Here is a 21,600-nt window from a genome sequence, read left to right on the forward strand (position 1 = left end):
GCCCTGCAGGAGGACGTTGTCTCATGACTGAAAGATGTGTCCATTCCCTGCTCTGCTGTAATAAACCTGGTGGCCCACTTCTTAAGCTGATGCCAGAGCTGCAAAGAAGCAGGATTTCTGAGTGTTCCATGTGCTTGGGATGACATCAAAGATTGCTGCCGTACTACAGGAGCGAGAGTAACTGGGTCAAGTAGGTCAGTCAAGTTACTTGCCAAGATTTGAAGACACCCACACAGATACAAGTCTGCCTTCTTTAGCTTTAAAAGCACACTTGGAGAAAGATTTGTACACTAAGCAGTTTACATTGTGTTCTCTAGGCATAAGAGGCATCTGGAATGTCAAGAATTGACAGGCATTTCGGTGTTGGAGGGCAGGCAAATCTTGAATTCTATAGACTTGACATTGGCCATTTAGGCCCATGTGCTGGGAGATTGTGTTACTTGCCCTCAATCCTGAACGTCTGTAAAAGATTTTTTTTCTTATCAAAGGTATTAACTACATTTATCTAAGTAACAATTCTAAGTAACCTCTCTGTAGGCAGAGGCATGGATATTGTGGAGTTCTATTTTGCACCACAGGCAATAAGAATCAGAGAGCTGGTTGAGGCTCCCACTCTGGTACACTCAGCTAAGGTTCTTGCGAGAGCTCTTAGAGCCTAGATGGGACCCACCAGACATTGCTATGCAAAAAGAATTCATTCTTGCACGTGTGGGACACATGTGCACCAAGACTGGAATCTGTGTGGGCAGGCACTCAAAGAACTTCTATTGTGGGGATAAGCTACATTTTAGTGCCTTTTTAAACTTTTAACATTAACACATTTTGCATTTTTTGTCTATTAAGTATAAGGCTCATTTTTTAGCTGCGAACAACCACCTCAGCAATTGCTAAATATAATTATACTAAAAAGAATCTGACCTCTGGATTCATTTTCTCATTACACATTATAAAACTTATATTTCTGCCACTGACATAGGCAGTTTCACCACTGCCTGAGACCCTGATCCAACTCCCATTGTAGTCAATAGAAGCTCTTCAATTTTCAGTGGGAGTTGAATCAGGCTCTTAAATGGAAGCAGTCCTGAGGTCTACGTGTACTTTCCCTCTGACTTTCGCATGACTAATGAGGTCTGTATCCTTCCAGCATGATTTTAGAGTGAGAGATTGTACAATCCTTTCCACATTCCAAGGGAACGCTTTATGCCAGAGAACCTGACTTTCAAATGTATTTATAAACATGGCACAGTAACATCCAGGTTCTATCAACTCCACTGGGCAAATGAGTATATTGTTTAAGCACCAGAACAGCAGTCAGCCCGATTGATACATGTATATAACCCCTATGGATGTCCTATATTAGCATTTCCCTTTTTTTCCTTTTTAATAGTATCAGGACTTTTTTTGTTTCTGCTTTATTCTTGCAAAAACACACCACCACTATCTACTAAAGTAAAGCTGTGTAGTTAACTAGGACAACAGTCCAGCTGTGTACAGTTTTTAGAAAAAAATTAAGGATTTTTGGATTAATACATCAGGATATACCACACAAAGCAGCAAGTAAAGATTAAGATTAAATGTAAAGAACTTGAATCATATTTGGCCGGTTAGATAAGAAGTGGAGCTACATATGAACACTACATTAAAATCTTAATTTACAAAGCTACTAGCACTGCAGGTTCCTTCCCCCACTCCCAAATCAGTGGTGTTCTTAAACATAAAAAAACCGATATGAAATGTCCACTTCACTATATTTTAATTAAAGACTCATTCCAAACAGCAAGCACAGTGTTCCCAGAGAGACTAAACATGCATGGTGGGTTAAAAAAACTAAAAACTCAGCTCCTACATATATGCAGAAAAGAAAATACAATTGATTTCAATTGGTTTTTATTAGGTTTTAGAAGTTTACAAATTTGAGAGTTGTTTAAGAAATAAAACTATAGACCAGAGTGAGTTGGAAACTCATTTGGGGAGTTTTTTTAGATCCATAAAATTTGCAATAAGTTTGTCAACAGCAAATTCCAGGCTGTCTAAAACACAGCCCACTATATTTTCTTATTCATCTATTTTGTAATTTATCAAAAAACTTAAGATCATTCAAATACTTAATGCTAAATATTCAATTATGCTACTCTATTTGTCTCTATAATTATGTATACTTGAATTCTGTTCATTTTGTACATGATACTGATTGTTTAAAAGCACTTAAGACTATATTGCATTTTTAATATTCTCAAAGTTATGAATAAATAGATAGATCGCATGACAAAATTAAATCTATTACCTTATGTATTCTGAGAATTTATATTTCTCATATTCCACCCTAAACAAAATATTTTCTAGAAGAAATAATGTTCTTTTATTTTAATGCTGAGCAACAAATTTCAAGAGCTTCTATTTCCTGACAAACAAAGGTCCAAATCAAGTCCTTATTTTGCTATAATACAGTAAATATCTCAATGTATGATTTTTTAAAAGATTTCATTTCTACAGGACAAAACATGTAAGCAGCCAAACTGTGTATACATGTGGCACCTGAGGTTTATGACTACAGATGCAGAGATTCATCTTATGAAGTCTCATCTTTCCATGTAAGAGTTCATCTATCCACCTTTTTCTTCCCTGCCCCACAGCCAATTTGGGAGGGAGGGGGGAGAGAGAGCGAGAGAGAGGAAGAGATGTCATGTATATAACACTAAGGACACTGGAAGATATAACACTATAAAGGAACAAAAGCATGAGTGATGTAACAAGTTACTATAAGGTTTTTGCTACATAAAAATAAAGTGACAGTTAAAAAATTCCAAGAAACAGAAAGTAACATGGTAAACAAAAATGACAGAACAACTTGCAAAATATGTTACAGCCTTAAAGCTGCTTTCATTTCAATCAGCAATGTGATCCCTGGCATAGCTGAAGAGAAATTCTTCTTTAGTATACTTAATAACGTTGATATGCATCTGGTTAAGAATTATATCGATCCTAGAAAAAAAGGGGAAAAGAAAACAAAAACACTCATGGGAATGTCTTCCACAGCACGATAAATACAGTAATATTCATTAAAAGTGAAGTTCAATTTTTGAAGCCGCCACATTTGGAAAATTGTCCAAGATTTAAAAAAAAAAAAAACAAGGGCTTAATATTGGGCTCTTCAATTTCAAACACCCAACAGCTCTTTAATCTGAGCTCAATAGGAATTGCTGGACTTTTTGTACTTTTGAAAAAACAGGTTTCTTACTTAGGTGCTTAATTATGAATTTAGGATTTTAAGATTCAGTGTCTATTTTTAAAAATATTGATCCTTCTATCCATGGACGCTGTGGTACATTTTTCAATCAGGACAGTTACAGAGACAAACAGCTTACTAGTTACATTACAACTAGGTACTCTAAAATGGGATATAAACAGCATAAGAAAAGTGAATTATTAATTAGATCAAAAAAAGCCTTAAATATTTTACCATCTGTTACGAAAGTTCTCCGACATTTCAGCCACATCGTATAAAAACTTTTCTCCACAGAGGAGTTAATTAAGGATATGTCTACACTGCCCATGATACAGCATTGTCTCTGCAGCACTAACATGGGCAGCATAGTCAATTCTCTATCACTAGGTAAGAGCTCTCCTGTGGATAAAAACCCCACACCTTGTACAAGAGGTGGTAGCTTTATTGCTGGGAATACAACTTCTGGTGATATAGTGCTGTCTATTCAGGTTCTTTCCAGTGCTAAATCTTTTATTACTTAGGATGAAGTTTTTTCTCATCCCTACCTACGTGACTAAAGATTTAGCACTTAAAGTGGCAACATATACACAGCCTAACAAGAGTCATGCTACTAAATCTTCATGACAAGACTTCATTCAATATTGATCCTTTTATTTTTTTAAATATGTCTTTAGTTTACTAACCTGTATAGACGTCATGACTCCATTAGCAAGAACAGAAAGTTTTCCAGCCACTGATTTCACTCCTTGTTTAAACTGAGCCATATCAGGAGCTGAAGGCAAGACATTTGCAATACTGTAGTTTCCTATATAGGAAACAAAACATTTTGTAATTATACTATAGGAAAAAATAACAGGTTTTTAGAGATATTATCTACTACATTGAACCAATCCCATGAATATCTGAATGTTCATATTAACTAAAGTTCTAAAAATTAAAAAATCATCATCTTTAGATTAAAAAGCTCACATTACACAAGACTCATCTTGCTTTACATTTCCAAATTTCCATTTGAGAATTTGCACATATTCCTACCAAACCTGCTATTTTCTAAAACTGTACACTCCACATTCCAAGTTGAGCAATTATATATTGACAGGGTGTAAGATCCTCCTGGAAATTTCAATTGGATACATTATTATTATTTTCCTTTCCTAAACTGTTATGTCGTGTTGCTGTGTGTCATTAAACAGCTACTGTGTTTTCACTTCAAATGCACTGGTTTAGGTGGAATTCAGGGCGGTGCCACGGGAACACCTTGTCCTGGTGGAATCCAGCATTGGACGGATCTGCCATCATGGCTGCTAGCTCACCTACCCACCTGGTTGAAGTTATGCCAATAGCATGTGAAGGGCAAGTCTCACAGAGGTTACTTTCTGATGTGAACGCACTATTAGGAGCCAATCATTGAGAGAGTAGCCTGCTACCACTACAAAGATCTTTGGGAACATTCACAGAGCTGTTGTTATACCAAATGGGAGGAACTAAAACCAGTAGCTTTGTGGTCTTATCCAAAACTGGAGAAACGTTTGGTGGGACAGGTGAATATCTACACAGAAGTGAGCCAGGCTCCCGGGAGAGGTAGGGAATAAGTGACATGATTAACATATGGAACTTGGACTTTCTGAAGAAAGTGTTCACCACCTGAAGTTCTAGAATGGGATGCTGCCACCCACCCTTCTTCAGGATGAGGAAGTAAGATGAGTAGAAGCCTCTTCCCTTATACTGAGGTGGGACAGGCTGTAGGGCCCCCCGAAGAGCACCAGTTTCTGCTTCTTGCTGGATACTGATGGGGTGGGTTCCTGGGGAAAAGTCCAGGAGGGGGAAGGTCAATGAAGTGGGAATGAAAGGAATTCTATGGAGTGTCTGTGGTGGATGATCTCCAGTACATAACTGTCCATGGTGATCTTGCTCCAATTGTGGCTGAAAAGGGAAATATGTCCCCCAAAGACAATATAGGGTGCTGCAAGTAGCACTGGGGAAGGTTCATGTGTTTGAACCTGCATGTCAAAACTGAGGTTTTGACTATTGCTGGGAAAAGGACAAAGAAGTGGTATTGGTGAAAGCAGGAAACCATGACCATTGTGAGCAGTACCGTCTATACTCCCTTTTATTCTCTCTCAAACCTACCTATGACAAGCCCCACCTGCTACTGCAGCCTGCTAATGCAAGCGGGACAGGGATGTCATAAAACAGACTGACAGTTTTCTTTCACCGAAGCCTGGCTAGGCAAATAATATGTAAATGTAGTATGCATCTTGTTAAATACACACATGCCACAAGGCATCTAAGGAAAAATAATTTTAAAACCTAGTAACAACACTATCTAAGTGTTCTAGGTCTTCTTGAATCACTTATGATTGCTTTCTCCCCCAAATAATGGTTTTATGTTTATGACTTACTATATATGAAGATCAAAATCTATTTAGTATGATTTATGTGCCATATAAACCTATCCAAAAGATCTGAAAATACTGGATCACTAGACTTCGTAATCCTATTTTGCAAAGATAATCATTTCCCATCAACTGACTAAAAAACTTAACATTTAGAAGTCATAGCCTAGATACATGGCATAAATTGAGCTTCAAATAATACTAAGTGACTTGCCTTGAAGGTTAGAAAAGTTTAATTGAGCTTCCTTGTATTTTTATAATTAAACTTGCCCAATAGTGTTCTGAGTGAATTGTTGCAATAAATGCTGCAGTTTATACATTTCATCTAGTGGGAAACGACAGAGCTAGCTTGCTGACAGAGTACACCTGGAAACTATTATTCTTAATATGTTTATACAGTGACATTTTAGTTTCTCTCATTGCCTTCCTTTGGTACCTGATGGTTGCTTCTTTTGCTCTTCAAACAAGTCGGCTGAACTTATGGAGGAACTTGCAGAAAGTCTCTCCAGACGAGCCCTAGCTTCATACTAGAAAACAATTAAAAATACAACATCACTTAACAGTATATCGATGTCTTGCTTGTTTGCTCAGCTGCCTGATGGTGTGCTACAGAGACTTTCACCTGTAGAACACACAAAAATCTAGGCAAGACTAGCAACAGCTGAAAGTCACTACCATCTAGTTGTTCTTTAATGCTCTACATAAAGTGAGACGGTGGTCTCAAGTCTCAGCTAAGTTCCTAATGGACAAGGATTTAGAGCAAAACCCACCACCACACCCTGTATTTATTGGAAAATTTGCTGTCTGTGTCAGTAGAGAAGGCAATGATTGACTAAAGAGGGAGAATGAACTCACTCTCTCCCTTCAGCCATCCAGACAGATGTGAAACACATAGAATTGTAGAGTGAGGAAGCATGCACTGTGAATGCCCTCATACTATCTGTTCTGACCACACAATACTTTGTTTTAATGGTTTCTCAGTTAACTGTCAGTAGAGCCATGTGCAGATATAAATTTATACCCATGGGCACCAGTCTCACCAGCACAACCCTGACAGGAGATGCAGACAGCTGTATGGAATGGATGAGGTGAGATAAAGGGTGCTACAGCCACACTGGAACAGCTGCCTATACAGGTGCTTGCTCCTGAGAGCAGCAGCCCCACATTCTACTCCTTTCTAAATTGCAGTTTCTGGGAAAGCCCTGTAATTCCTTGGATACTAGTTTATATTGGCAGATACCTGCATCCATGGGTATAAATTTGTTCCTGCACAAAAGTCTAATTGTAAATCTTCCTGATTATAAGCTATGTAGGTACCATTTCCTATATTCTATACAATACTAAACACACTGTTGAAATTTCATAAATAATATATTATGGGCAATGATTCCTTCCCAGAAAAATGGAATGCAGCATTACAGTTTCTCTCACATTCTAACCACCAGTAAAATGATGGATTCCCAAAATGCTTTAGCAAAACGAATGACTGGATCAGTCTGTGTGGTTAGTCCAGCCTTATGGTTGCACTATTTTGTTTTGTTTACATATTATAAGCACGAAGACAAGACCTCTGTTCATTTAATATTTTTCTTAATCAGCATAGCTGAGACCTTTACAGGACATAAGAAAGAAAATGTTTACTCATCATCAGGCAGACCATTTTTACACAAATTCACTTGACTCCCTACTTTCTTACTTCTATTTTAGCACAGTTGCTAGGAAGTGATAGTATTATTATTTATAGATGTAATTCTTTTAAAGGGAAATACCACACCAGTTACAGCTAAGTCAAAAGCCTAAACACTGAATATTCAGTGATATGTCTCAGAAAACTCTCAAAAGGAAACCTACTCTCTGACCATTAGCCAATCAGAAATACTGACACTGTCCATTAGTAGTAACTGAGATACAATTTTCTAAAATATTCAGAATATTTGAGCGTCCAAAAATATTTATTTTGCACAGAAACTTTTGTACTTACATCAGCATAATCTTGCTTTCCAAAATACATATCTGATGAAATAGCTTTGACATTGCCAAATTTTTTTTGTGCCTCATCTGTGCCTAAAGGTGGTTCATATTCAGGTTTACGACGAGATGTAGGCCTAAAGTTTAAAAAAATTGCATTATGTTTTTAAATTCTATCCAGTATAAAAAAAGCTTTCAATTCAATCATGTTAACAAAAAAGGTACTCCCTTTTTATAAATGCTAGTCAATACGACACAAGGACAACTACAAATCACAGAATTATAGGAGTAGTAGGAACCTTGAGAGGTCATCTAGTCCAGTTCTCTGCACTCATGGCAGGATAATTATTATCTAGGCCAGTGATTTGCAAACTGTACTTTGGGACCGCAATTTAATGAGGGACACCAGTGCTGACTTAGACTTGCTGGGGCCCAGGGCTGAAGCCAGAACCACACCACATAGGGCTGAAGCAGAAAACCAAGGGCTTCTGTGCTGGGTGGCAGGGCTCAAGTTACATGCCCTTTGCCTGGGGCTGAAACCCTTGGGCTTTGGCCCCCTGCCTAGGATAGAAGGTCTTGGGACTGCTTAGGCTTCAGTCCCCTGTCTTGGGGTGGTAGAACAATGAAGTTTGAGAAACCCTGATCTAGGCCATCCTTGACAGGTGTTTGTCTAACCTGCTCTTAAAAAAGTCCAATGAAAGATTCCACAACCGCTTTAGACAATTTATTCCATGGTTAACTATCCTGACCGTTAAGAAACTTTTCCTAATGTCCAACCTAAACCTCCCTTGCTACAATTTAATCCCATTGCTTCTTGTCCTATGCTCAATCATTAAGAATCATTTTTCTCCCTTCTTCTTGTAACTTGCTTTTATTTATATGAAAACTATTATGTCCTCTCTCAGTCTTCTCTTGTCCACACAAAACAAACCTAATTTTTTTTCTATCTTCCCTCAGAGGTCATGTTTTCTATTTCCCATTTTGTGTGTGTGTAATTGATTGTTCCTTCCAAAGAGGAGTACTTTGCATTTATCCATACTGAATTTTATCTTATTTACTTCAGATCATTTCTCTAGTTTGTTCAGACCATTTTCAATTATAATCCTAATATCCAAAGCATTTGCAATCCCTCCCAGCTTGGTATCATCCGCAAACTTTATAAGTGTACTCTCTGTGCCATTATCTAAATGATGAAGATATTGAATAGAAGTGGGCCTAGAACTTATCCCTGTGGGACTCCTCTCATTATGCCAGGGTGTAGAACATAATGCCTGGGGGGCTGGATGTAGCCCTGGCTTGCCTGGATCCAGTCCCTGAGTCTCTGCATTGGGGAGCCTGAGCTGGCACTCTAGCTCCCCCACCTCCCCGTGGGGCTGGAGCACACAATCTACTAGCCTCGGCCCCCCCCAAGGTTATGGGGCCACGTCAATGAGGGTTTGTTTTTTGCTTCTCACTTGTGTGTGACTCCTGCCTGATTTTTCTGCAGGTCAGCAGCCCCTGATCCAAAAAAGGTTTCCCACCCCTGCACTATGCCATTCCAGCATGACTATACTGGGTAAGCCACAGTGGTCTCTTGCCATACTTCCTATCCTAGGCTATGGGATAGTTCACTTGTGTGCCCTTAATAATGACTATCAACTGCCAAATTGTTTTTCCTCTTAAGACTTGGTTCCCATGGAATCTTACCTAGCAACTCCTTGAGTTTGCTAAAGTCTGCCTCTTTGAAAACTACTGTCCTTATTTTTCTCTTTTCCTTACCATGCCTTAAAATCATAAACTCTACCACTTCATGATCACTTTCACCGAAGCAGCTTTCCATTTTCAAATGTTCAACCAGTTCCTCCCTATTTGTCAAAATCAAATCTTAAATAGCCTCTCCTAAATCTAAAATCCTCTCAAATCTAAAATAGCAGCTTTCTCCACCTTCTGAAATTAAAAAAAAAAAATGGTCTCAAATGCATTTCGAGAACTGCTTGGATAATCTGTGCCCTGCTGTGTTATCTTCCCAACATAGGTCTGAATAGCTGTCGCTTATCACCACCAGGTCCTGTGCTTTGAATGATTTTGCCAGTTGTTTAAAAAAGCCTAATACACCGCTTCTTCCTGGTTAGTAATAGAGAGGTAGCCGTGTTAGTTTTTCCTTTTGTTTTCGCAAGATCAGACTATGTAGCACTTTAAAGACTAATGAATCACCCCTGATTAGCCGTTCATTGACTGAAATAGCTATGCCCTCCCTCCCTCACCCTCACCTCACTTTCTGTACTAAATCTGATTTGTCAGTTTAATAATGTGTTTACTTTTTTCATTGTATTCCTTTAGTATATATGGTCATGCCAATTCTCTTCCAGAATATGATCTGAGGAAGTGGGTCTGCCCCACGAAAGCTCACCTATTAAGCCATCTTGTTAGTCTTTAAAGTGCTACATAGTTTTTCCTTTTGTTCTTCCTGGTTTCCACAGTCTTCACCCGTGAGGGTTTTTTTTTTAACCTCTTATTCTTACGCAGAGTTTTCAACAAGTTTGTCTCCTATCTGAATGCGTACATTTTTAATATACAAGACACTTCCTCCTCCCTTTTTCCCCGTTTCTGTCCTTCCTGAGCAAGCTGTGTGCTTCTACACCAGCATTCCATATTATCCCACCAAGTATCTGGGATGACAACTATATCACAGTTGTGTTTATTTATTAGCATTTCACGTTCTTCCTGCTTAGTCCCCATTCTGCTTATTCTCACACTAGTATACAGACATCAAAGATAATTATTTTGAACCCCTCCCAGTTTTGTGTTGTCTCTCCCTTATCCCTGTTATAATAGACCATAAATATAAAGAACTTTCCTTTAAAAAACTGATAGTGGCAGAACCATATTTTATTAACAATTTTATAAGTAAATAGGTATTTACAACTTGACTTATAGATTTAAATCAATGTGTTTTGTTGGTTTGAATTAGAAGAACTAATTCAAAAGAAATGTATTCAAATAAAACCAATGTCATAAGGGATTAGATTAATTCTACACCTATGTTATTTACATAGGTAAATCACACCTATGTTAAGCTCTGCCCAAAATGAATATGTAAAAAAATAGTTTCATCATTACTGTCCACATTTCGTTGTCAACTAAAATATATTCAAATTTTCTACAAAAATATAACATTAAAAGAATGCCAAGGAATCACAAACACGTACTCTAAAGTCAGGAAATTACAATGTTAAGAATACATTTTGATATTCTTTAGTTGCACAATCAAATTCTGTTATTTTCTGAGAACAGCTATTCATTTAGTGTGGATGTTGGGTGGTGTCAATAAATTAAGATGTGCAAAACTGATTGTTAAATAAACTGTACAGTAAAAGCAAAAAAGGATGCAGACTACAGTTGTAATTTACTATGGAAAACAAATATTTTAGACCAATTAAAAAAAATCAAATCTGTGCTTGTAAATTTAGTTCCAATTGTACACGTGCATCATTATTTCATTCATTCAGTGTCCAACTTAAATAAATATATATATATATATATATATATATATATATATATATATATATATATATATATATATATATATATATATATATATATATAAGTTTTCATAGGCAAAACCCACTTCCTCAAATGAGCACAGTGGAAAGAAAAGGGGGGACCTTACAGTTTACAGCAGAAAAAGAAGAGAGGGGGGGAGTATATGTCAACAGTAGTGCCGGTGCTAATGAGGCTAACAGAGTGCTCGAAGTGTCCCACACTTAGCTTTTGATGTCAGTTGGGTGTTGAATGTAAGGCAAGCAGGTTTTATAATAAGTACCACCAACAAAAAGTTACAGTGAAACAGAAGAAACTCAGGCTACATAGGTAAGGAAATCTCATTACTAGTGATCAGTTTTGACCAAATCCTTCTAGTATTAGTTTTATAGGCAGGACCATTTAAGTAATCAGGATTACTCTCAGAAACTAGGGGTATGTCTACATAGCAGCATTATTCTGGAATAATGTCGAGCTGGAGGACTTCTTACTTTGACTCCTATAACCCTCATTTCACAAGTAGTAAGGAAAGTCAAAGGAAGAGGGCTCTTCCTTCAACTTCCTGCTGCATAGACAATGCCAAAAGCCAAATTGAGCTATTTTGACTTCAGCTACACAATTAACATAGCTGAAGCTGCATATCTTAATTTGACTTTTGCCCTGCTATGTAAACGTGCCCTAGATGAGCAGGTATAGCTTTTTGTACTTAAGTTAGTGCAAGTTATCTTCATTTACCTGTCAGCATAGTCGGCAATTTTTGACGTTAGAATTGTGTCAGCATCTCTGTTACTACTGTCCTTCTTCCAAAAGGAATTTGAAGTGTCATCCCATTTAGAAAAAGTGCTGCTCCTCAACTCTGCAGAATCAAAGTACCTGAATGAAAAAAGAAGAAAAGCATTAAATAAGTTGGCCTATTTCCTTTTTTTAAACTCAAAGCACTCCAGTCTTCTGCTATTACTAATGCAACAGTTCTCAAACTGTGTGTTGCGACCTCAAAAGGATCACCACTCCCTTTGAATGGGGTCACCAGGGCTGACAGATGTGCTGGGACCCAGGCTGAATCTTGAGCCCCACTGCCCAGGGCCAAAGCCAAAGCCTGAAGGCTTCAGCCCTGAGCAGCAGGGCTCAGGTTGCAGGTGAGCTTCAGCCTCTACCCCTCCCCCACCACCCTGCCACCCAGGGCAATGAGCATTGGATAGGCTCAGGCTTCAGTCCCTTTCTCCTGGAGATGTGAAGTAATTTTGCTGTCAGAAGGATATCGCGATGCAATTGAAGTTTGAAAACCCCTGTAATAAATGCCTGCAAAAGCTAACAGATTAAACTAGGCGAAACTCTTACAAATGGTTTCCAATAACCCAGGGGTGGGGAAGCTATAGCCTCCAGGTCAGATTCAATACCTTGCTCATTTTCATTTAGCTTGCAAGCCACAGACATTCAACTTACCTGTCCGTGTGTGAGTGCCTCAGTACCGCTCCCCCCCGGCTGGAGTCACCATCTCCAGCTCACCCTGCTGCAGGCAGGAAGCCCCGAGTCTTGGTGCCCTCTAGTTAATATTCCCTCTATTTTTTTCCATCCATGTGCAAAATCAATTTTGATATGTGCACCAATGTTGAGGTAATGTGTACGTATGTGCCACCAATACAAATAAATAAAAACCCTTGGATATATATTTTTTAAAAGTTTATAGATATGGAGTAATATAATAGAAGGGATAATTAACAAGGTGTGCTGCTTAGTATGTTAATTTAATATGAAATCAAAAAAAATGTAACACTACTCTTGGAATACACGTATTTATCATCTTTTCTAACAATTCAAGCTAGAAAACAGCAAAATGTAGCACACTGAGAACAGCTATACAGGCAGTCCCCGGGTTACATGGATCCGACTTACATCGGATCCCTACTTACAAACGGGGTGAGGCAACCCCGCACTAGCTGCTTCCCCCCAGCAGACCAGGGAGACGCGAAGCTAGCGCCCCCTGCAGCAGACCAGGGAAACGCGAAGCGGCTTTTCTCAGCAGACACCTCAGCTTGAGAATAAAGGACTGAGGGAAGTGAGGTGTGGGAGAATAAAACTGAGCTCTGGAGAAGTGTTTGGCTAGAGTTTTCCCTACCATATGTACCAGTTCCGACTTGCATACAAATTCAACTTAAGAACAAACCTACAGTCTCTATCTTGTACATAACCAGGGGACTGCCTGTATCAATAAAACAAAGCTATGGTCATTAAGTCAAAGCATAAAAAAAATATGCGCCAGAAGCCCAATTTAATAACCTATCCTACCATAAACCACTAAATTTTCAAGAAGAGCTGCTTGAAGCATCTTCCCAACTTTCACAATCATGCATGATTTGGTCAATTTACCTTCAGAGGCTTTATAGTGCCTCTCTTTACAAGAAGGCACTGAGCTTTACAGTTAGTTTTTGCTTCTGTTCAGAAAAGGTCCCTCAGTCTTTACTCAGTGCTGCCTTCCCTTTACCCTTTGGGAGTCCACTTGTCTTCTTGACAGGGCGCTAGACCTGCTAGTAGAACTCTAAAGCGTGTTTCCTCTGGTCTGACGAGACGTTTACGTATTTTGTTCCTAATGATGGCACTTTAGTCTCAGACCTTCTGATTTACATGTTTATTTTTTGGCAAATGGTTGACACTATTATAGTAGGTCCCACTCTTTTCCTTCATGTGATGGGTCAGGTCACTCTTGCCCCTTACTCCGTTCTTGGAAGTTGATGGCTCCACTAGTGCCCTGGTGGGGAAGGAAAGGGAAGGGATAAAGGGACCCTTGGCCCACCCTCTGCACTGGGTCCCAGTTCAATCCTATAGACAGTGGCTAAGCACTTGGAACTGATTTGTATTGGTGGCTAGTTCCTGCTCGGCCTCCGAAGCTTCATGGGCTTCCCGCCCTCTCTTTCGGACTCCCTAGGCACTGAGGACCATCTGCTCTGCTTGAGCAGGGTTTCCCTTCCCCAGATGCTCTGATGCTCTAGTCAACAACAATACTTCGCCAAATTACAATCAACTGGTTTCCCCCCCTCTCCCTCTGACTAAAGCAGGGGATTTGATTAGGTCTCTGGCAGGGCCTTAATTGGCTTCAGGTGCTCTAATTAACCTGAAGTAACCTCTTCTCAGTCCACAGTGAATAAAGCTCTAATCATCCAGGGACTTATATACCCCTCATCTACCACTTTCCTGATGCCTTCTGTACTACAGTGTAGAGAATTAGCAGACCAAAACATCTGCTCTGTACATAAGACTTCTCCAAACAAGAGACACCCCTACTATGTTCAGCTACAGTCGGATCCACACTCACCCAACTTGAAAAAAAGTTAAAATGTTAAGAGATGAGAATGCCTAGTAGGCATTTTGGAAATTGTTAAAAACTAAACCAGGAAGCAGATTCTCTGCTGGTGTGAATTATTACTGCTAAACACAGATCAGAACTCTAAAGAGCCAAGTCTTGCTGGTGGCCATTCTCTCAAACCCATCTCTCTCTGTCCTTGCTTTCTATGGCCCTTCAGCTATGCTCTCTTTGAATTCAATTTCAATTGAATTCTGCTAATACAAAGCCCAACAGCTAGATCATGATTATCTTCTAATTATTGAACAAAAATATAAAACACCTCTTCCATAATTCATAATTTGACTGCTAGGGTACTAATGAATAATTTGAGAGCAATAAGAGCTCTTTTCATGGGACAAATAGAAGCATTCAAATGGTTCATGTTTTATTTTACAGCATTGTTGCCAGTGTATTTGGTACCATGCCTGCATTTCTGCCACTAGTGATTACGTTACAAAGTCATGACGTTAAAGTCTTTGTGTTTTAATTTGACATTCTGCAGGTAAGTAGGTACAATTTTTCAAAGCCTATTTTTTCCTGTTTCTTTGGCAGCAACCCAATACTTAAGATTTATAAAAGCACCATCTGTTCCTATCTCCATACATGAACAACTGTTTCATAGCAATTAAAGCCTTTAGGAGTTACTCTTTTTTCCTCCAGTGATAGCAATATCTACCATGCATTATATGTGCTTTGAATGAAAAATAAGCAATAATTTACACATTAAACATTTTTTCATTCAACTTTAACAAAAAAAAAAAACACACACCTTACTTTTGGAATATAAAATATTTAAAAATGTGTACAAATCAGAAAGCTTACCAATATAGGAAAGCAATATATCTGAAACATTTGTAAGTTTTCCATGTTTGACAACACAGACGTACAATTAGATTTATTCCAATCAATCATAGCATTCTAGTGTCACAGTTTAATATGAAGCTTATCATTAGGATTGAGAGTTATTTTACACATGCTAATAAGGGAAGAAAAGTAATAAGCCAACATGATGCAGAACCCGCTGGTTCCAAATTGCAACAAATCAGATTTTCCTACTCCCTACATATATTAATTGGTTTTGCAAACACACACAAAGTAAGAAATAACACAACATATAAAATAGATCCATCAGCAGGCCCAAGTTAAAATAAATGAAAAACATGTAGCCCCAGTCAGCAGAAACAAATCCCAACATGTCCCACCTTCCCCACCCAAAACTATTCACTTATTAAAATAGTAAAAAGGTTCAAAAATAAAAGTACTATTGATTTGCTTTTATTACTGAGATATTAAAATCAACTATTTTGCAAATTTTCCATTTAAATTAGTTTACTCTAAACAATAACTGATGAACCGCTGTATGCAATTCTGCCCTCTGTCTTTATTTTTAATACAAGCAAAAACTTTTAACACATTACCTTGAACTAGGGGAAGAAAAATATGAATCATCTTCATCATTGTACTTTTTTCTTGGTTTTGCGGTTGTAGGTGTTTCTTGTTCTATTGTTTGCATGTCTGAAATTACTGAATGGGAAATGCCACTATACAAACAAAACAAAACAAAACAAATCATTAAATTGAAAAGAGACCGAGTACAACTCTGAGCTCAAGAAAATTGCAACCTTATTTTTTGAAGGTTTCAGGTACCATCCAAAACCTAGGAATAATTAAGGTTTGGGGGCAGACAGGGAAGCTATGAAGTCTGCACTGTATATTTTCTAACACAGTCAAGCAAAACTGAGAACATGCCTGACATCTCCTCTGATTTTAAAGTTTGCTAACTTGCTTTGTTAATGGAGCTCTAAAGCAGGAACTGTGTTATAAGTTTACAGGACTTGGAGCTCAGTATAAACATACCACCTAGTCCCCGATCGTCAGCTAACTAGAGCAGAAATTTGGTGTAGAGGCACAATACAACAACCTTTGGGAATATGAAGTCAGACTTCAGTTAGCTGACTCTTTTTGATTCATGTGAGATGCACTGTATATAATATAGGATTTACCACAGCAGCAGTGCTCACAGGCCACAAAGTCCAGTATTTTGACTCCAAGAATGGGAATACCAGTTTTGGCAATGGATTTAAAAATGGCTTCTGATCAGTTATGCATCTTTTATTTCCTTTCTGATCCTTGTGATATTAAATCAGATTACCCTCACCAAAAACAGGGTGAAAAGTACTAGGGAAGTAAAGGGTTAACCAGTTAGCAGAGGGCCAGACTGGAAAAGAAATCTCCCTCTCCCCCACCTGCCATATCACACTCACTCTCATTCAGACACATACAGACACACACTCTACAGGCTATCCTGAGAAAGGGCATCTGGACTCAAATGGTAACAAATCAGATTTTCCCTTCTCCTACATACATTAACTGGCTTTGCAAATAAACACACACAAATTAAAAAATAACCAATTACATTAAAATTATGCTGTTTAATTGGTTAACATTTTTAAGGGGTATTTACATCCCTAAAAATACAGAGCTACGTAACAGCATTTTAACAGAGTTTACAGAATTTCACATACCTTCTGTTGCTTCCAAATCCCATGCCAAGTCTTTCTACCTCAGTTTTCTTTTTACCAGATACATTTAACTTTTCTTCTTTCATTTGAATTTCAAGATCCTTGTAGGCCAATCGTAAAGATGATACACTGAAACAAAAATACACAGAGAGTGTTTAATACATGTAAATTAATTTTAACTTTTAGTCCCCCATCCAGTAATGTTAGTAGGAAAGCAACAGAAAACTCCATTTGATAATAAAAATAATAGGACTAAATTAACATTCCTGTAGGAACTTTAACTTTTGCATCTCCTGACTTATTTTAAGTGCTCAGTATTAATACAATCAATTTTTACAATTATTACAAATAAACTACTTATTTAAATGAATAAGGTAGCTAGAGGAGAAACCCAAGGGACAGGAGGGTCAACGTTAGCGACAAGTGCCTCAATCTGTGTTTAAGCATACATGTAAAGATGAAAAAGTATGCATTTGTGGTCTGTTTTGAACTGCACACCTTTCGACTGTTGTACTATGAAAGTTCAATATGTAATTTTCTTCTGTTGAGTCAACCCATATGTTCCCCCCCAAAAACATCTATGTACTTTACTTCTCATTAAGGAGTATTTGCTTGAAAAGTTTCAAGCATCCAAATATACCAGTTTGAACACAATCTAAAAAGTGCAACCACAAAGTATTCTTTACCCACTTAAATAAAGACAGGTGAATTTTTTTCTGTGTATAAAAAAAATTGTTTCTCCCTATCATAGTGGTTGTGAAGGATGGGTGGCCCCTGCTCAATCACAAAGGGAGAGAGCTCACATCTATGCTATGTCTAGACTCCAAGGGTAAGTCAGAAAAAGAAATGCAATTTGCAATACACAAACTGCATAATTTTTTCCGCTTTACTGTCGAAAGAGGCTTTTCCAAAATTTGGTGCACCTACCTACATGTCACCAAATTTTGGAAAGAGTCCTCTTTCGACACATCCCTTCTTTCTTATAAAATGAGGTTGACAGGGATGGCAGAAGAGTGCATCCGCTTTATCGAAAATTTTTCCAAAAAAGCAGACATGTTCTTTAGATGCAGCATTGCTTTTCTGGGATACCGCTGGTATCCCGGAAAAGCACCGCAGTCTAGACGAAGCCCTAGGCTGGAGCTTTGTTGCTCCTTGCACCTCAAATTAATTGTGTGTGGGAGTATGCCAAGAGTAGGGGCTTCTGTGCCTTCCATTGGCCAGCTGGAAACAATTAAAGGGGCTAATTAGCTCATGAGAACCAGGAGGAATCTTGCTGTGATTGTTACCCCATCCACTCTCCATCAGATGTCTCTCTCAAATTATGTTTCCAGGATGCTGTGTGTCCAAATGATCATCTGTTTTTAGGATCAAGAAAAAAAAATTCCTCCATGAGGGTAAACTGACAATCTAGAAAACGTTTTGTCCTCATCACAGCACTGAGGCACAGTTTAGTTTAAAAGAAATAAGAATAGAAATTTTAATATTAGGAGGTAACAAACTAGTGTTTATTTTATCAATTTTGTAGGCTATAAAGAAATAAATAAATGAATATTGGGATATGTCTGATGGACTTTTTGTTGCAAAGAGATGGGGAAACAGAGTCTCCTCAAACAGAGATCCCTTTTGGTTTCCTCTATCCCTACATGGGAGAGATTGGGGGGTTGGTGGCAGGAGAATTCAAATATGAGCTAAGTCCTAGTATTTAGGCAGGAAAGGGCCTACCATGTTATTGGTTACATGGTGAGAGCCCTGTAACTTCACACTAGATCCAAGCAAATGCCTGATATGTGAGAGAATGTAGATGGGTAGTGCCCTTCACCACTGTTACATTAATAAAGTTATCTATCCTTGTGTTTTTTTCCATTCACCACTAAAGACATCATAAATAAAATGGAAAAAAACAGATAATTTCCACTCTGCTATCAATATATCCCACATCTTGGCTACTCTCCTCTCTCGGTAGCTCAATCAGGAGGATTCGTTTGGGAGCCATGTGGCAATGCCCTCCTGCTGCTTCTTGCTCCCAAGTGAATTATTCACGAGCCCTAAGAGCTATATAATATCATTAACAACTGTAGTGGGCCGGAGTGGCCGCCCACTGACCCGGAGGAGGAGGAACCCCTCCGGCCGCCATGTTGGGCTAAGGCTGACCCCCGCCCAGCCACCTGACCAGAAGCCACGGGGCAGGCCCAGAACTATAAACGCCCAGGCAGTAGCCTCAGTCAAGGTAAGCCTGCCAAGAGACTAGAGGCATCCCCTGGGCTCCCAGCCTGGGAAGCGGGGACTGAGGCCTGGCCAGGACTCTATAGCAGGCACTATAACAGCCAAGGTGGTAACCTTCCAGCAGAGGATGAGAAAGGGAACAGGAAGCCACAAGCTCAAAGCAGCGTTCTATGAGCCATGACCGCACAAGATTCAGATTCCAAGACAAGACAGGGTCTTGGATGTGGGAGTAAAGTTGCTACAGATCCTTGAGATATCTGACCATTATGCCCTGATCAAAATCCAACCTACTAAGATGCAAAAGGTAGCCCAGGTTTTACTATGGTAAGGCTTGCTCAAGCCGAATTCGTCAGTCAAAGGTCCAGCACAAACTCCTTTCATTTGGCCATATAGGTTGCTCTGGTAGAAGGCTTTCTGCTGCCCAACAGGACTTGTTGGGCACAAGCTGAGTATTCCTGTTCCTCCACCTTCAGCCATGCAGCAGCCAAACCGGCAGGTGCAATGCTGCTAGGCTCAGGTGCAAAAGACTGCCTTGGTTCTGGGACAGCACATTCGTCTGCAGCAGCAGCTATAATGGGGCAATCACAAAGAGGTCCAGCAGCATGCCAAGCCAGTGCTGGCCTGACCAAGCTGACACTATGGAGGATAACATTTGCCCTATCTTGTTGATTTTCATGAGGATTCTGTGGATTAATGACACTAGGGGTATATTTAAACTACACCCCACTGCGGACAGAGGGATGTAGATTAGGCCCATCCTATTGCAAATAAAACGGGGATTAAAATATCCCAACCGTCATTTCAATAGAAATGGCCACCGCTTTTTGCCGATGCAGCTGTCTAGACGGGGATTGGTCAACGAGGAAAGCCTTTTCCAACCGATCCCTTATGCCTCATGCAACAAAGTTTACAGAATTGGTTGGAAAAAGCTTTCCTTTTCGACCGATCCCCGTTTAGACTGCCGCTTTTTGCCGGCAAAGTGCTGCGGCGGCAAAAAGCGGCGGCCATTTCCATTGAAATGAAGCGCGGGATATTTAAATGGTGAACTGAACCTGGAAGTCCCATAGCCAGAGAGCTTCTTGGCAAAGAGCAGACAAATACCCGCTGCCTTGCTTGTTGACACAGAACATTGCAGTGATTCTGTCACCCTGACCATCAGATGAAGCAAGAAAGCCTGGTAGGCCAAATGAATCATTCTGAGCGGTCAGACTTTTATGCAGAGGCGGCAATTGTGACTCATCCAATGTCGTTGCATACGGAGACCACCCAGGCAGGCTCCCCAACTCAGGTCTAAGGCATCGGCGACCAAGATCACTGATAGGGATTAAAAGGGGAACCCCCAACACAGATCTGGGATTCAACCAACATGTGAGGGACGACAGGATGCAGACTGATGCCAGCTACACCTGCGGAGGCCTGAGATGGAGCTGAGCACACTGAACAATGTAAGTACAGGCTGCCACATAGCCCAACAACCTCAAACATGTGTGAGCAATGATGAGAGAGAGTGATCACATGGAAGAAATCAGGTCGCTCATAGCTTGGAATTGAGCTTCAGGGAGGAAGGCTCTAACCCAAATGGAGTGGAGGACTACCTGATTAATTCTATGCTCTGCACTAGAATTAAAGTAGATTTTTCCTCATTTATTAAAAGACTTAGGACATGACAGGTAGAATAAATCATATCAAGATGTTGCATCTCATGTTGGGAACAACCTTTGATGAGCCAGTCATCGAGGTATAGATAAATCCGGACACCCCAATGCCTCAGATAAGTGACCCCTGGTGCCATATGTTTGGTCAACTCTCAGGGCTGATGGGATACCAAAGGTCAGAGATGTGAATTGGAAATGTCACTGGCCCAGTGCAAAACAGAGGAACCATCTGTGTCCTTGGAAGATGGAGATATGCATCCTTTAAGTCAAGGATAACACAATCTCCCAGATCTCGGAAGGGGATTACAAAGACTAGAGAGCCCCTGCAAAACTTCAACTTTTTGAGAAGCTTGTTGAGGTGCCACAGGTCTAGAATGAGTTAAGACCTCTTTTGTTTTGGGGATTAGGAAATAATCAAGAGTAGCACCCTTTCCCCCTCATTTCCTGAGGGACCTCCTCTACAGCCCCTCAGACAGAAGAGATTCTCTACCTTTTCGGAAGAAATTGCTCATGAGAAGGGTCCCCAAAGAAGGATGGGGAAAGGAAATAGAAAGGAGGAACAGTCAAGAACTGCCAGGGTGTAGCCTGAAGAGCCACCCCGGGAGCTACCAGTCCGCCAACACAAGAGATAAGGGTCGACCTGAAGAGATAAGGGACAACGTTAAGGTTGGGAGGGTGCCACTGTATAAGGGGCATCCTGAAGATAGGGTGGTGGGGTGGGTTCCCACGTGGTTCTATGAGTACCCAACGG

The 21,600-nt window shown here is 39.6% G+C and overlaps 1 protein-coding gene across 2 annotated transcripts in view; it reads right to left on the reverse strand.

The window, feature by feature from the left end:
- Positions 1-1,870: 1,870 nt before the first annotated feature.
- The window catches only part of ARFGAP3 (ARF GTPase activating protein 3), a 71,018-nt gene continuing 51,288 nt past the window's right edge, over positions 1,871-21,600 (reverse strand). For both annotated transcript variants that reach the window (XM_075899255.2, XM_075899250.2), the window contains 7 exons: positions 16,975-17,100; positions 15,868-15,990; positions 11,845-11,982; positions 7,604-7,727; positions 6,059-6,149; positions 3,910-4,031; positions 1,871-2,982 (listed from right to left, as the gene is read on the reverse strand). In XM_075899255.2, the coding sequence (XP_075755370.2) occupies positions 2,965-2,982; positions 3,910-4,031; positions 6,059-6,149; positions 7,604-7,727; positions 11,845-11,982; positions 15,868-15,990; positions 16,975-17,100 (742 nt within the window). In that variant the 3' untranslated portion in view covers positions 1,871-2,964. The remainder of the gene's footprint in view (positions 2,983-3,909; positions 4,032-6,058; positions 6,150-7,603; positions 7,728-11,844; positions 11,983-15,867; positions 15,991-16,974; positions 17,101-21,600) is intronic.

The sequence above is a fragment of the Pelodiscus sinensis genome, chromosome 1 (genome assembly GCF_052426305.1).
Source record: "Pelodiscus sinensis isolate ZL-2025 chromosome 1, ASM5242630v1, whole genome shotgun sequence".
In the NCBI taxonomy this organism is placed as follows: Eukaryota; Metazoa; Chordata; order Testudines; family Trionychidae; genus Pelodiscus; species Pelodiscus sinensis.